Source organism: Mytilus galloprovincialis, chromosome 1 (genome assembly GCF_965363235.1).
Source record: "Mytilus galloprovincialis chromosome 1, xbMytGall1.hap1.1, whole genome shotgun sequence".
NCBI classification, from domain to species: Eukaryota; Metazoa; Mollusca; class Bivalvia; order Mytilida; family Mytilidae; genus Mytilus; species Mytilus galloprovincialis.
The window spans coordinates 126,255,973-126,273,625 of NC_134838.1; the positions used below are offsets into that span (position 1 = coordinate 126,255,973).

General features: G+C 31.9%; 1 protein-coding gene across 1 annotated transcript in view; it reads right to left on the reverse strand.

Moving 5' to 3' along the window:
• Positions 1-17,653, reverse strand: part of LOC143057928 (nucleolar protein 10-like) — a 52,438-nt gene that overhangs the window by 33,795 nt on the left and 990 nt on the right. Inside the window, exons 2-9 of the mRNA XM_076231386.1 lie at positions 17,182-17,227; positions 16,621-16,719; positions 11,004-11,119; positions 10,343-10,479; positions 8,981-9,046; positions 6,302-6,362; positions 2,522-2,607; positions 568-646 (exon numbers count right to left, since the gene is read on the reverse strand). Coding sequence (XP_076087501.1) covers positions 568-646; positions 2,522-2,607; positions 6,302-6,362; positions 8,981-9,046; positions 10,343-10,479; positions 11,004-11,119; positions 16,621-16,719; positions 17,182-17,227 — 690 coding nt within the window. The remainder of the gene's footprint in view (positions 1-567; positions 647-2,521; positions 2,608-6,301; positions 6,363-8,980; positions 9,047-10,342; positions 10,480-11,003; positions 11,120-16,620; positions 16,720-17,181; positions 17,228-17,653) is intronic.

Genomic DNA, 17,653 nt, shown 5'->3' on the forward strand with positions numbered 1-17,653 from the left:
GTGCGAAAACCAGGAATAATGCTTATTTGGGCCCTTCTTTGGCCCCTAATTCCTAAACAGTTGGAACCAAAACTCCCAAAATCAATCCCAACCTTCCTTTTGTGGTCATAAACCTTGTGTCAAACTTTCATAGATTTCTATTTACTTAAACTAAAGTTATAGTGCGAAAACCAAGAAAATGCTTATTTGGGCCCTTTTTGGCCCCTAATTCCTAAACTGTTGGGACCAAAACTTCCAAAATCAATCCCAACCTTCCTTTTGTGGTCATAAACCTTGTGTTTAAATTTCATAGATTTCTATTTACTTAAACTAAAGTTATAGTGCGAAAACCAAAAGTATTCGGACGATGATGACAACGCTTACGCCAACGTGATACCAATATACGACCAAAAAATTTTCAATTTTTGCGGTCGTATAAAAACTATAAGCTTAAAAAAATCTTGTTGGCAAGCTTACTAAAGGATCATGATGTTCCAGTTTTTAATACCATTTGTTTTCTCAGTTACATAAACACATTAATTAATATCAAGTTTCGTGTGTAATTTTGACATTAAGAATTATACTTACATGTCCAGTACTGGTCCCAACAGCCATAGTCAAAGCATCTCTAAACTTCAAAGCTGTTACTGTAGGTACTACTGATACACTGTTATATTATAGGTAATCTTAGTTATTACTGTAGTATCATAGGTAATTTTTATCAATTACATGTAAATAATTCATATTTGATTTGCATATCTACAAATACTTAAAAAGGATTTGTTTACTAGTTTTCCCCTTGGTTCCAACTTTGATAGACCATGTAGCAGAAACTGTGTAAACACTGTCAATTTCACTGTGATCTGATCATATGTGGGGTGATATGTGTGCAGAAACATTATGGCAAAACATGATAGCACAATGAACACTATAGAACTGAAGGATATTGTTTTACTAGAATGCTTCCAATTATGATGATATCTCATTAAAATGGAGTTTTTGAGGTATAGGTGTTGTTTGATAATGGATTCTATTCTTTTAATCAATATTCTTATAACCAAATTACATTGTTACATATCATCTTCTTTACATCAAACTATCTGAAACTTAAGCAAAACTTTAAACCATCAATAGAATATAGTCATTAAGACAGAAACACAATATGCTACACAGAAGAGTCAGCAGTAAAAATAACTAGCGACTCCAAGGAGCCTGTGTCGCTCACATGATATTTTTATTTACAATTGATGCATGAAATAATGCAACCATTATACTTTTGCTCTAGTTTCAGTGAAAAAAGTCAAAAACTGCATTTTCCCCCTATGTTCTACTTTTAGCCATGTCGGCCATGTTGGTTGGCAGGCAGGGTCATCAGGCACATCTTAAAAAACATAATACCCTTATGCTTATTTGTGAAGAAGTTTATTTAAATTTGTCTCAGTTGTTTCAGGAGAAGACTTTTGTAAAAGATTACAAAAATTTACGAAAAATTGTAAAATTTGAATTTAAAGGACTCCTTATGAGGTCAATTGACCATTTTGATCATGTCGACTTATTCGTAGATCTTACTTTGCTGAACATTATTGCTGTTTACAGTTTATCTTTATCTATAATAAACTTCAAAATAATAACCAAAAACAATAAATTTCCTTAAAATGACTAATTCAGGGGCAGCAGCCTAACAACAGTTTGTCTGATTTGTCTAAAAAATTTAGGACAAATATGACTTAGCCTGATGAACATTTTAATTTTTCAATTTTTCTCTTAATGCTTTAGTCTCAGAGATATAGGTCATGTTGGTTGGCTAGTGGGTTCATCAGACACATGTTTAAAACTAGATACCCTTATAATGAGTTTGACCAAGTATGGCTTAATTTTTCTCAGTAGTTTCAGTCTAATTCAGAGGAGAAGATTTTTGTAAGATTACAAAAATTTACAAAAAATTGGTAAAAATTTACTATAAAGGACAATAACTCCTTTAGAGGTCAATTGACCATTTTGGTCATGTTTGACTTATTTGTAAATCTTACTTTGCTGAACAATATAGCTGTTTACAGTTGATCTCTATCTATAATAAAATTCAAAATAATAAACAAAGACTGCAAAATTTCATTTAAATAACCAATTCAGAGACAGCGACCCAACAACCAGTTGTCCGATTTATCTGAAAATTTCAGAACGGATAGATCTTTACATGATGAACAATTTTACACCTTATCAGATTTGCTCTAAATGCTTTGGTTTTAGAGATATAAACCAAAATCTAATTTTACCCCTATGTTCTATTTTTAGCCATGGCTGCCATCTTGGTTGGTTGGCCTGTTCACCGGACACATTTTTAAAACTAAATACCCCAATGATGATTGTGGCTTAGTTTGGATAAATTTGGCCTAGTGGTTTCAGAGGAGAAGATTTTTCTAAAAGTTAACAGACGACCACCGAAGACGGACGACAAGTGATGAGAAAAACTCACTTGGCCCTTTGGGTCATGTGAGCTAAAAAGTAATCTTCTAACAAAACAATAAAATTTCCATGATCTTACCCTAAGTCTTCCACATGTTGGTTAAGTATTGTATCTAATATACCAACTCTACCCCTAACACGGGGGTCAAAACATTCTACATGTCCCTACAATGGAAATATTAAGTTCTGTTAACTACAATCACATTTTATCTCTTACTCAAAATATGGACACTTTTATTGTAAGCTGATCTTGAATTCCATTTGACAATATCAGTCTTACTTTTCTGTACCTTTTAGGACTAGTCCAAATCACTACTTTATCTTAAAATTCATGACCCAAATATTTCTAAAAGTGTCATTTCATCCCATTACTGATATTTTGTGCTCAAAACACAAATTTAATAATTGGGAAGGAGTGTGAACAAATTTTGCAAGTAAGCACAACTCTCGTAGACAGAAAAAATCAAATGGTATAAAAATTGTGGTCTCTGGCCATAGTCACCTATGGTGAACCCCTTACAACAAACCCTATTTTAAAGGTTCCCTCTTACCTAATGCCAACAGAGGTCAACACCTTTGTATCTAAACAAATCTTAATTCCAATTTTGAAGGTTCATTATTCTCAAGGTCTCCCTTGAGTGGATACCTCACCAAAATGAGACCATCTTTTCTCACCTGGGATTAACCCTTTAATTAAAAGCATGTTAGTACGAAAATTAAAATGAGATCATTTGTCCATCTTCAAGTTTTAATGAATATCAATTCATACAAAAGATGAACAGCAGGGTGATAATGGCCACCTTCTGAAGGAATTATGTCTCTTTCTACCTTTTTAGATTTTTAGGCTGTATTTTCAGTGTTGAAACGGTTTACTTGATCATGTAATTTTAATGTAGAGTTTGAAATGTTAAGACATTCAAACTAATAGAACTAAATTTATTATTTACAAAAACCAATTGTTTTTCCCAAGGGTATTAGCATTATATCATTTCCATGTATATAATCCTCTGATAACATAGCATACCTAAATCGTCTCACCTGAACCTTGTAAAATACTGTATAGCATTCACGGAAAACTTCAGGAAAACAATATATAGATTGTCTAGTTCAGTAGACATTAATTATACATAATTATCCTGGGAAATGAGAATACTGCATTCTCTAATAGACTGATATGTCTACTCAATACTGTACTAACACATGCTACGAAAACAACAGCCAACTCTCATTAAAATTTCAATCAAGATAAATATTACTTCAACCATTCCTTACTCAACCATTTGTCTATTATATTGCTTCCTAAAGTTCATACGCTTTAACTTTCATTATTTGATTTGATATGAACAATAAGAACTAGATTGGGAATTTAATAAAAAGTAAAAACACAAAAATACTGAACTCCGAGGAAAATTCAAAAAGGAAAATCAAAATTCAAAAGGCAAAATCAAAAGTCCAAGCACATCAAACGAATGGGTAACAACTGTCATATTCCTGACTTGGTACAGGCATTTTCTAATGTAAAAGTACAGAGAAAGCCCCCATACAGGAATAAAATCATAAAATCAAAATTATCCACAAAGATTATTGAAGCTTTAGTATAATGAGAAAATCCCAATCAATTGTTTCACAAAACAGAAACCAGTAATTACAGAATTTAATTATTTCTCTTTTTTCTGTGAAACTACACATATGTTAGATTTACAAATGAGGGATTTTAAAGAAATAATTTAGGTTAGAATGATTATAAGTATAATCTTTGTCTATATATATATATTTAATTTCTGTTCTGCAATAGACCTTAGCTATAAAATTACTTTTTATTACTGGTCAAAGACTTAAGAATAGAATTGTATTAACATCAATTGTCAACTATAATAGAAAGCCCACTATCATAATAGAATATCAACTCCCAACATAACATCAAATAAAGAGAGTGGTCAGGCTAAGTCTGATTATATCCATAACCATATCTGAGTATTTTTCTTATTCAATTTTAATATTTTGTTCAAGCTCATGACATCATTGTTTCATTATGAGTTGTTAAATTTTCATTGTGTCACAATATAACTAGAAACACAAAGGAGCCTATATCACTCATATATATTTTTACATCAAATTGATATGTATAATGCAAAAATGTCAGTGTTGAAGTGAAACTGCAAAGATAAAAATATTATCTTGTCTCAGTGATCATTTTTTGTCAATCAAATATAGTTTTCAAGAAAAAAAAGCAAGAATGAAAAACTAAAGGACATAAAGAGCCTGTGTGCTCACTTGGGTATTCAATGTGAAAATTCAACAACATTGATAACTAGAATACAATTCAAGACTTCAATCTCTTTTTAGCTGATTTGCTGCTATTAATGTTTTTACAGTATGTCAAAATATTAGACATTATTTGTATTTCACCTGTATGTTATATTTCTAATCTTTGTGATTATGCTGGTTGGTTGATAGGATCATCAGACATAATTTTCTAAATAACTCAGTCAGGATTGTTGATTATTTTGGTTCCAATTAGGACAGTGGTTTTAGAGGAGAACATTTTGTTCAAAAGTTAACAACCAATGTACAACAGAAAAAATCCAAATGGCAATAACTAACACTTGTTCTGAGATTAAAAACACATATTTATTCTTTTATTCAATTGAAATAAAATATAACATGCAGAAATTCAATATTCATTGATTACTGAAAACCAAACCTTTTGTTAACATTCAATGGTCAGCTCTTCAAGTAAATCTGGACAAACAAATTAATAAAGACTTTATTTGATCAGACTATAAAAAAATTGAAACACTTATCAATAAAATATAAATAACTGTTCACAATCATGAAACAACTTATGAAAGACAAACAAAATATGTTGTCTACAAATATCTTACAAAATAATTGAGACTATTTCAGTAGTATTATATAGGTATCTGAACTGTCATTGACCACATGATTATTTAAAAGACACAAATGTTGTATGCAAAGTAAATGCTGTCACTTTGCCAACAGAGTAAATCTATGAAACACAATATATCTTTGGAGTACATTTGTATTTCAACCAAGTTTATAGTTTTTCCTTTTCTGGAACATGATACTAGGTCAACCAGAATCAAATACCATCTGAAACTGATCACTTATAATAATATTCCCCTCTCCATCCTGGATTTAAGTTTAATCATACTAGTAACAAAATACATAGAACAGAAGAATTGAAAATATAAAGGAGTATTTTTGATAAGGCCCTATTCCTACCTGAATTTCAAATTAGGGTTTATTGACTAATATCACAATGAATTATTTTTAAAAGAAAGACAAAAATGTCCTTTACTTTAAAATAAATGCACAAGACTTATTTTCATGACATTACAAAAAGCATACATTTTGATTTTCCAGGAAAATTCAGTGGATTAAGGTCAATTCCATTGATTTTCTTACTGGAAACATAGAGCCCAATTTTTCAAGTGTTTTTATCAATTTTGTCTCAAATGCATGAAAATTCTACTTATATCATGCATATTTGAAAATTCATATAAGGAAAGGATTATATGCTAGGTTTCATATAAACATAAGACCGGTAAGCCATCTTTGAAACAGTTGCAATGACAAGTTAGATGCTGGCATGGGTTCACATTTTCTATGTTAGTTACATAGGCCATATCTAAAACTCAGAAGACTGTTATATCCTATGCACATCTGCATATAAGATCTTAAAATGATGCAGTTGAAGATGATATTGTAAACCATGCAGGAGGATTTTCTATGACAAGGTCATCACTAAGCAGCACCATTATCTCTAACTTGAAAGGGGCATAACTTTTAAAACAGATATAAATGGATAGAAGCATCCTTATCCAGAAAAACTTACCGTGTTTGTTCCACAGGCCAGAAGATGATGCACTGGGTTTAACTCACAACATTTTACTTCACTAAAAGACATTGAAAAATGATAAATATATTTACATATGTGTGCCGTAGCACTGTTTACTAAGAAAAACAGGCGTGCAAATTACTGTTAAAAGACTGTTACATATCAGCATTCATTGTCAACTCTAACAGATTATCAATAAATCTAAAATTATTTTATTTTGTGGATTCAACTAAATAAGATGTTGTACATTTCAAGATGTTGTTGTTTTCTCTTGTATATGCAACTGAAAATATATATTCAGTTTTGGATTTTAATTAGTTGTTAACAAATATTCATGATGTAAAACAACAACAAATCAATTAAAGAAACAAGTAACAGCAATTTCTATTAAATTAAGTCATTGTTAACCAGATGCTCTGCAGGGTGCAGCTTTATACAACCGCAGAGGTCAAACCCTGAACGGTTGGGGCAAGTATGGACACAACATTCAAGCTGGATTCAGCTCTGAATTTGGATTGTGATTAAATAGTTGACACAGCATAGGTTTCTGACACAGAATGAATGTGGTCTAATGAACTTAAAATATTTTTTTTGCCTTTGAGCAATTCACTATGCTGTTGAATATTAATCCTCTCAAAAAAATGTTTGAAGAAATTTTCTTTCTATTTATGAAATCTGAAATGAGAAAAATTTAACCCCCCACCCCCATTTTTTTTCACATCCTCCTTTCCCTTTTTCCAAAACTGATCTCAATTCAAATTTCTAATGGAGTTTGCAACAATAACTACTCATTTAAATACATCATAAAATATTAAAATGTAATATAAAGTGCTTGTTATCACTGAATGGTAAAGATTGTTTTAATTTATCAGTTGGTAGTAAAAGTGAATATACATTGTCTATTGTATAAAACAATGATTTAAGTTGATTCAACTACTATTCTGAACAAAGAAAGATAACTCCAATTGAAAATTTCTTGCTATTGCACAATATTGTGCAATTAGATATTTCTTGCTATTGCGCAATACTGTGCAATTGAAAATATTTGCTAATGCACAATACTGTGCGATTGAAGATTTCTTGCTATTGCGCAATACTGTGCAATTGAAAATTTCTTGCTATTGCACAATACTGTGCAAATGAAGATTTCTTGCTATTGCTGAATACTGTGCAATTAAAACTTTCTTGCTATTGCACAATACTTAATATAATAATTTTGGATCCTGATTTGAACCAACTTGAAAACTGGGCCCATAATCAAAAATCTAAGTATATGTTTAGATTCAGCATATTAAAAAAGCCCAAGAGTTCAATTTTTGTTAAAATCAAACTTAGTTTAATTTTGGACCCTTTGGACTTTAATGTAGACCAATTTGAAAACGGGACCAAAAATTAAGAATCTACATACTCAGTTAGATTTGGCATATCAAAGAACCCCAATTATTCAATTTTTGATGAAATCAAACAAAGTTTAATTTTGGACCCCGATTTTGACCAACTTGAAAACTGGGCCAATAATCAAAAATCTAAGTACATTTTTAGATTCAGCATATCAAAGAACCCCAAGGATTCAATTTTTGTTAAAATCAAACTAAGTTTAATTTTGGACCCTTTGGGCCCCTTATTCCTAAACTGTTGGGACAAAAACTCCCAAAATCAAACCCAACCTTCCTTTTATGGTCATAAACCTTGTGTTTAAATTTCATAGGTTTCTATTTACCTATACTAAAGTTATGGTGCGAAAAACCAAGAATAAAGCTTATTTGGGCCCCTTTTTGGCCCCTAATTCCTAAACTGTTGGGACCTCAACTCCCAAAATCCATCCCAACCTTCATTTTGTGGTCATAAACATTGTGTTTAAATTTCATTGATTTCTATTTACTTATACTAAAGTTATTGTGCGAAAAACAAGAAAATGCTTATTTGGGCCCTCTTTGGCCCATAATTCCTAAAATGTTGGGACCAAAACTCCCAAAATCAATCCCAACCTTCCTTTTGTGGTCATAAACCTTGTGTTAAAATTTCATAGATTTCTATTCACTTTTACTAAAGTTAGAGTGCGAAAACTAAAAGTATTCGGACAACGACGCAGACGACGATGCCAACGTGATACCAATATACGACTAAAAAATTTTCAATTTTTGCGGTCGTATAAAAAGGGGTTTACTGATCATGACTTAAATTTGATGATTTTTTTTTAATACAACATTTGAAACAAATACCTATTTCTATATATCTAAATAAATGAATTTCTTTAACAAATTAGAAATTCATCAAATAGATTACACGCCCTCTAACAATCTTTCTTAATAAATTGGTTATATAAAAGTAAATTGGTCAATCAATACTTGTGAAGCAAAGTATGTGGTTTATCTATAGACCGACTGACAGATGGATAGAAGAACAAAGAAGTACCATAATATGTATTATCTTTGATAGGCATGTGATAATAAAATACACCACATTTTTTCTGGGTGTTAGGTGCAATTTATACATTTTCATTAGGAAAATAACTTTAATTTTCATGTCTAATCACCTGTTTCACCAAATCATGACCATCATTTATAGCTAATTTCTAATACAATGTATCTTATCAATCTAATTTTCAGTATTTCTGTGGAATGTGTAGGAGTAACCCCCATCATTTTATATAGACTTCAATATATATTAACTTACCTAGAATTAGTTGATAGGGGATTCAGAAATCTGCCTTGTTCTAAATTCAATCTGTAGATCTCTGAACTGAAATGTAATTAGATAATATCTCAGTCAGTCAAGTTAACACTTTATCAATATATGTAGGTAAGGAACAGAATAGTTTTGTAGGACAAAATTTCACAAAGTTAATACATATATATGAGAAATCTTTATATCTAGCAAAGTTTAAAGGACAAAATGACTTTAGCAGTCTAAGTTGGCCTCAAAATCATTTAAAATAAAAAATGTGAAATAAAAGAATTACATTAATCAACTATTTCATTTAAAAGATACACAAGAAAAAGATGCATTCAATTCTTCCAACCAAAAGTGTGATCTCAGGTGCTCTGGAACGGTAAGCAGATCCTGCTCCGCAAGTGGCACTCATCGTGTTGCTCATAGTAATAACACATTTGGTGTGATGTCTCATAAATTAATGTCACAATAAAGGAAAAGAAGAGTGAGTTTGGCTATGACAAATGGAAAATATCTGGGGTCATCTGTGTAACATAATTGACAAAGGATGACTTAAACTTTCATATCTCTGCCAAATTTATGTATATACTTACCTAACTCCAGCCACATACAGATCACAGCTTGCAGTGTGATATGCCATATCTCTGTCATATTTGGGTATAGACTTACCTAACTCAAGCCACATAAAAATTACAGCTTGCAGTGTGATATGCCATATCTCTGCCATATTTGGGTATAGACTTACCTAACTCCAGCCACATAGAGATCACAGCTTGCAGTATGATATGACATATCTCTGCCATATTTGGGTTTAGACTTACCTAACTCCAGTCACATAGAGTTCACAGCTTGCAGTGTGATATGCCATATCTCTGCCATATTTGGGTATAGACTTACCTAACTCCAGCCACATAGAGATCACAGCTTGCAGTTTGATATCCCATATCTCTGCCATATTTGGGTATAGACTTACATGTACCTACTTCCAGTCACATTGGGATCACAGCTTGCAGTGTTATATGCCATTTCTCTGCCAAATTTGTGTATTGACTTACCTAACTCCAGCCACATACATGTAGAGATCACAGCTTGCAGTTTGATATCCCATATCTCTGCCATATTTGGGTATAGACTTACCTAACTCCAGTCACATAAAGATCACAGCTGGCAGTATGGTATGCCATATCTCTGCCATATTTTAGTATAGACTTACCTAACTCCAGCCACATAGAGATCACAACTTGCAGTGTGATATGCTATATCTCTGCCATATTTGGGTATAGACTTAACTAACTCCAGCCACATAGAGATCACAGCTTGCAGTATGGTATGCCATATCTCTGCCATATTTGGGTATAGACTTACCTAACTCCAGCCACATAGAGATCACAGCTTGCAGTATGGTATGCCATATCTCTGCCATATTTGGGTATCCTCAATCTATAATATCTGCCATTTTGAGAATGAAGTTCTATGTATCTGTCATTTTGTAAAAATACAATCTGAAATTTATCAATATAAAGAAAATTAAATTTAAATGTACACCCTAAATTATAACTTTGTTTGAGTTTTGCTTTCTTTACTTTATTTCTAACTTTTAAAAATTATTAAAGTATTATTCAATGTGCCTACCTTGCAGATCTCAAAATCAAGTTAAGAGTCACCAATTCAGTGGTTGTAGTAAAATTATAAAGGTAAAAATTTTCAGTTCATAGGACCATTAATTTTGCATGTCCTTGCATTATTATCTACAAAGTTTTGGGAAATTTGTTGTGTTGTTTAGAGGAGTTGTGATGACAAGAGCATGACTGACGGACCAACAGACTGACGGACCAACAGACTGACTGTATAATAACTCAAAAGATAAAACTTAACCTTTTACTTTCAGAACCAATACCAAATAATTCTTTAACAGATAATCTGATTTTGGGATCAACAATATGTGACATGGACAATTCTTTCTGGCAGATGACATAATCAATGTCTTATAAAATACAAGTATGAGTTTATGAATGTAGAAACAAACCTTTGAGTAATCATCTGATAGAAACTGGAACTTAACAACATCTGAATCAAGACCTCTCTCAAACTTCAGTGACATCTGAGATACATCGTAACATCGCACTTTTGGTTTGTATGTACCTGTAAAACAGGGATATAAATAGAATTAGTTTAGCTTTATCAGTTCTAACAAAGGGAGACAATTAAGATATGAAGCAACATCATAATACTATCTTGGTCTAGTTTTTATGTGGTATGATAGAGAAACAAATTAAAAGTTTGCATTTAATTTTAAAGAATTATGTACAACTAACTTTAAAGCAAAACTTGTGATTACAAATATTGCTGTTTTAATGATTAACACTGACTGCTCCTTCTCATAGATTTTGAAATATGCTTTTGACACTGTATCATAGAATTTCATGGAAACATTTCAAACACCAATTTTGGCATATCCATAAAACACTGGGTAAGGACCTTTTACACAAACATAAGTTCTGAACTCTGAAGTGTCTCAGCACTAATGAATATGACACAAAACCCAAATTTGCTTCCCCCAAAAAATAATATAAAGCACCACACTTAAGTGTGCTCACTGAAAAACAGTACTGTAGAGTTAATTCAGTTTGTATTACTTTATTTTTGTTGGACAAACTGAAACATTATAAATTATTTAAAATGTAAAGAAAAAACATAATGAGTTTAAAGACAGCAAAGTTATTACTAGGCGTTGACATACTGACCTAAATCTACTTTTTTCCAGAAATAATAGTATGTACATCAATTTGATTTAAGCAGTAGCCTAACATTATTTGAAATAAGGTTAGTTAAATTTGAGACCAGATCGATATTAATTACATTATGAGATGTAGTAGTAGATGCATTGACTGATATAAAAGTGGCAACTTAATTTGATTTCAAAAATTGTCTCCACATGAATTATTTGTTAATATGAGAAAAAGCCTTAAAGAGTTATATCAAATTAATTGATGAGTGCAGCAAAAGTCATCAATATTTAATTATACACTACAAAAGTACAAGAAAACTTGTGATCATAAAACATGTTTTGTAATAGGAACAGAAAATATCAGTCAAAAAGTAAAGCAAGTATTTTTTAAAAGTACAAATTTAATTGCACTAAACTCATCATAACTTCAAATAAATTAACTTTTCTTATGTCTGGAGCAAGATCAATAGCAACTAAGACACAGGGACGTTTCAGCTTCTATCTATCTGATCAGTTTCTTTACATTTTACAATAATATAGATGATACACAAAGAGCAACAACTTGTACTGTTGATTACTCAATAGTAAAGTATTACCCGGTAGTTTGTTTTTCACTATGGTATTAACATACATGTACACCAGTGGACTCATATTAAATATCCCATGTGTATTTTTTAAAGCCAATATTGGTATTTTGGTAGTAGTCAGAATTTTTTTTTGTGGTAAACAGTGCATGAGATGCTTTTACAAAGATATTGCCTATAGACATTGAAACCACTGATGAAATTTTTTACAAAAATGTTATACTGTTTATGATGAGAGACGGAAAATTGTATGACTGATCAATAAATGTGACAACATTTCAACCAAATGTTCTAAATTACTACAAATGATTATCTTAACATAAAAATAAACGAAAGTGATGAAAACTCAGATTTAGACAACAAAAGTCTTCTGAAAATACACGTCTTCTTAAATTACAGCAGCAATATAGTTGTCCAAAGTGATGGTCATCTAGAAAAATCATATATCTACTTTAAACAACTTGCTGGTAAATTTAGAGTTAACAAATTAAACTTAATAAAAAAAAACAGGCTTACGTTTTTCTAAGCAAAAGAATAATCAGTGACACTCAAATCAAACTAGAGGCTCTAAAGAGCCTGTGTCGCTCACCTTAGTATATGTGAATATTAAACAAAAGAAGCAGATAGATTCATGACAAAATTGTGTTTTGGTGATGGTGATGTGTTTGTACATCTTACTTTACTGAACATTCTTGCTGCTTACAATTATCTCTATCTATAATGAACTTGGCCCAATGAAAATTGTTAAAAATTGACTATAAAGGACATTAACTCCTTAGGGGGTCAATTGACCATTTCAGTCATGTTGACTTATTTGTAAATCTTACTTTGCTGAACATTATTGCTTTTTACAGGTTATCTCTATCTATAATAGTATTCAAGATAATAACCAAAAACAGCAAAATTTCCTTAAAATTACCAATTTAGGGGCAGCAACCCAACAACGGGTTGTCCGATTCATCTGAAAATTTAAGGCCAAATAGATCTTGACCTAATAAACAATTTAACCTTCATCAGAATTGCTCTAAATGCTTTGGTTTTTGAGTTATAAGCCAAAAACTGCATTTTACCCCTATGTTCTATTTTTAGCTGTGGCGACCATCTTGGTTAAATGGCCGGGTCATCGGACACATTTTTTAAACTAGATACCCCAATGATGATTGTGGACAAGTTTGGATTAATTTGGCCCAGTAGTTTCAGAGGAGAAGATTTTTGTAAGATTTACGAAAAATGGTTCAAAATTGACTATTAAGGGCAATAACTCCTAAAGGAGTCAACTGACCATTTCGGTCATGTTGACTTATTTGTAAATCTTACTTAGCTGAACATTATTGCTGTTTACAGTTTATCTCTATCTATAATAATATTCAAGATAATAACCAAAAACAGTAAAATTTCCTTAAAATTACCAATTCAGGGGCAGCAACCCAACAACAAGTTGTCCGATTCATCTGAAAATTTCGGCGCAGATAGATCTTGACCTGATGAACGATTTAACTCCTGTCAGATTTGCTCTAAATGCTTTGGTTTTTGAGTTAAAAGCCAAAAACCGCATTTTACCCCTATGTTCTATTTTTAGCCCTGGTGGCCTTCTTGGTTGGTTGACCGGGTCACCGAACACATTTTTTAAACTAGATACCCCAATGATGATTGTGGCTAAGTTTGGATTAATTTGGCCCAGTAGTTTCAGAGGAGAAGATTTTTTTAAAAGATTACTAAGATTTAAGAAAAATGGTTAAAATTGACTATAAAGGGCAATAACTCCTAAAGGGATCAACTGACCATTTCGGTCATGTTGACTTATTTGTAAATCTTACTTTGCTGAACATTTTTGCGGTTTACAGTTTATCTCTGTCTATAATAATATTCAAGATAATAACCAAAAACAGTAAAATTTCCATAAAATAACCAATTCAGGGGCAGCAACCCAACAACGGGTTGTACAATTCATCTGAAAATTTCAGAGCAGAAAGATCTTGACCTGATGAACGATTAAACCTCGCTAGATTTGCTCTAAATGCTTTGGTTTTTGAGTTATAAGCCAAAAACTGCATTTTACCCCTATGTTCAATTTTTAGCCATGGCGGCCATCTTGGTTGGTTGGCCAGGTCATCGGACACATTTTTTAAACTAGATATCCGAATGATGATTGTGGACAAGTTTAGATTAATTTGGCCCAGTAGTTTCAGAGGAGAAGATTTTTGTAAAAGATTACTAAGATTTACGAAAAATGGTTCAAAATTGACTATAAAGGGCAATAACTCCTAAAGGGGTCAACTGACCATTTCGGTCATGTTGACTTATTTGTAAATCTTACTTAGCTGAACATTATTTCTGTTTACAGTTTATCTCTATCTATAATAATATTCAAGATAATAACCAAAAACAGTAAAATTTCCTTAAAATTACCAATTCAGGGGCAGCAACCCAACAACGGGTTGTCCGATTCATCTGAAAATTTCGAGGCAGATAGATCTTGACCTGATGAACAATAACCCCCATGTCAGATTTGCTCTAAATGCTTTGGTTTTTGAGTTAAAAGCCAAAAACTGCATTTTACCCCTATGTTCTATTTTTAGCCCTGGTGGCCATCTTGGTTGGTTGACCGGGTCACCGGACACATTTTTTAAACTAGATACCCCAATGATGATTGTGGCTAAGTTTGGTAAAATTTGGCCCAGTAGTTTCAGAGGAGAAGATTTTTGTAAAAGCTAACGACAGACGACGACGACGGAGGACGGATGACAAGTGATGAGAAAAGCTCACTTGGCCCTTTGGGCCAGGTGAGCTAAAAAGGTAAAAGGCCAAATGATGTACAAAAAGACATTTTGAGAACCAGATGCTCCACGGGGTGCAGCTTTATACGACCGCAGAGGTTGAACCATAAACGATTTGGGCTAGTATGGACACAACATTCAAGCTGGATACAGCTCTGAATTTGGATTGTGATTAAATAGTTGACACAGCATAGGTTTCTGGCACAGAATGAATGTGGTCTAATGAACTTAAAAATTTTTTTTTGCTTTTGAGCAATTCACTATGCTGTTGAATATTAATCCTCTCCAATAAAATATATTTGAAGTAATTTTCTTTTAAATTTCTGAAATTTGAAATGAGAAAAATTTACCCCCCCCCCCCCCAATATTTGTGTTTTCACTTCCTTTCCCTTATTCCAAAAATGATCTCAATTCAAATTTCTAATGGATTTTGCAACAAAACTACTCATTTAAATACATCATAAAATATCAAAATATAAAATGCCATACAGTCATGGTTAAAATTAATATTAATTTATAGTACGGTTACTTCTAAAAAAATAAATGGGGAATGTATCCAAAGGGACACAGATGATGCCCCCGCTAGCATATAACATTATAAAGGGACATAACTCAAGAACTGTAAAAGTGAAGCTGCCAAAAATTGAACTTAAACTGAGTTTAGAGGTAATTAGCATTATATACACATTTCATTAAATTTAGTTTGAGACAAACTTAAGTTAAGAGAACAGAAACTAAATAATTCTTCAATTTTTCCATTTGTAAAAGAGCAAAACCCTAGAATGGTAATCAAAGTACTTGTAATCACTGAATGGTAAAGACTGCTTTAATTTATCAGTTGTTAGTAAAGTGAATATTGCATTGTATATTGTCCATATACATGATATAGCATTGATGTAAGTTGATTCAACTACTATTCTGGACAAAGAAAAATAACTCCAATTTTCAAAGAAGATTTCATAAAGCATTGGTTCTTGGTGATTCAACAACCGTTCTGGACAAAGAAAGATAACTCCAAGTTATTGTCTTGAAACTACAAAAATGCTTGTTTTTGGCCTTTTTTTGGCCCGTCATTCCTAGACTGTTTGCCCCATAACCCACAAAATATATCCCAACCTTCTACTTATGGTATTAAACATTGTGGTACAAATTCAGAACAATTGAAATACTTATACACAACTTTTTGTACTGACACTAGATAAATGCTTGTTTTGGGCCCCTTTTTCCTAAACCTGATTTCTATTTACTTATACTAAAGCTATTATCCGGAAACCATCCATCTTCTGACGATGCTGACAACGATGACGCCAACATGATACCAATATACGACCACAAAATTGTTTGCAGTCGTAAAAAAATTGTCATGTTGATACAGTTCAAACCAAATTCATTTCAGTGGCTACATGAGATAAGGTTTCCTATAAAATCGGAAATAAAGTGACATCGCACCGTCATGACTGTAGACTGTAGTTAAGATGACATCCAATAAAAAAGTGTATCAAACTAGACAACACATACATTGTATGTGTATAACAGAACTACACTGATATTTACCTGCAGCACATATATATTGTCCATCTTTGGTCACTCTAACACAGTGACTGACCGTTGGCATTTCAAAATCCTGCAGCAACTCAATTCTTCTTTGAAGATCTACAATGGTTAGTACTCTATTAATAATCCACTTGTTAAAGTTTTTAAAAAATATGTCTTACAAAATTCTACCTTTACACTATGAATGAAAAATATCTCTCAAGACTTGCATTACTTGTAAATGTAAAATTTGCAATTGTGTGGAAAATAGGTGATTATCAAATAAAATGAGACAACAAACAAATGGAACAGCTTAACCAAACTATTTGTGTAATCAACTACATAAATGTACATGTAACTGTTAATTCAGAAATTTTTGAATGCATTTATTTTTGTTATTTTGACTTATGGACAAATATAGAATATTCATTATTGCAATCTCAGAAAATTCTGCATACAAATAACCTTGTTAAAATTCATAATGTGAATTTTCCATTTCCATTTTGACAATACATGTAATAAAAACTTCAAAAAAGTAACTGAATTTTGAATATTACAGGAAATACAGATTATGAACCATACCAACATCCTGCTTCTGTAGTGATCTTTTTCTTCTGTCTGATAACCACTGAAAATTATAATTTATACATATCATAAAAAATTAATATTTACAAAATGTTTAAAGAAAATTTATTTGTACTGATATTATATAAACTATAATCATGACAATTATTTCTAAGAATTTGATTTTATTTCTGATCTCATATGATACCAGTGTTTCAAATTTGTTAGGCCTACTCAAGGATGCTTCATAGTGGGTCTCATTGGGGTGTAAGCGTGACATGGGATTGCCGAGTTTTTGTAAGCGTGACACATGAAAGTTAAATTATTGTGTCATAAAAACAGGAAATGAGGTCTTGCGGGACCTGGGAAATGACAAAAAAATGAGAATTGCTTAGTTACATAGTGTAAGCGGGATACAGGAATCTGACAAAACAGTAAGCAGGATCCGGGATCGGAACCCCCTAATGAGACCCCCTTCATAAGTTCATAT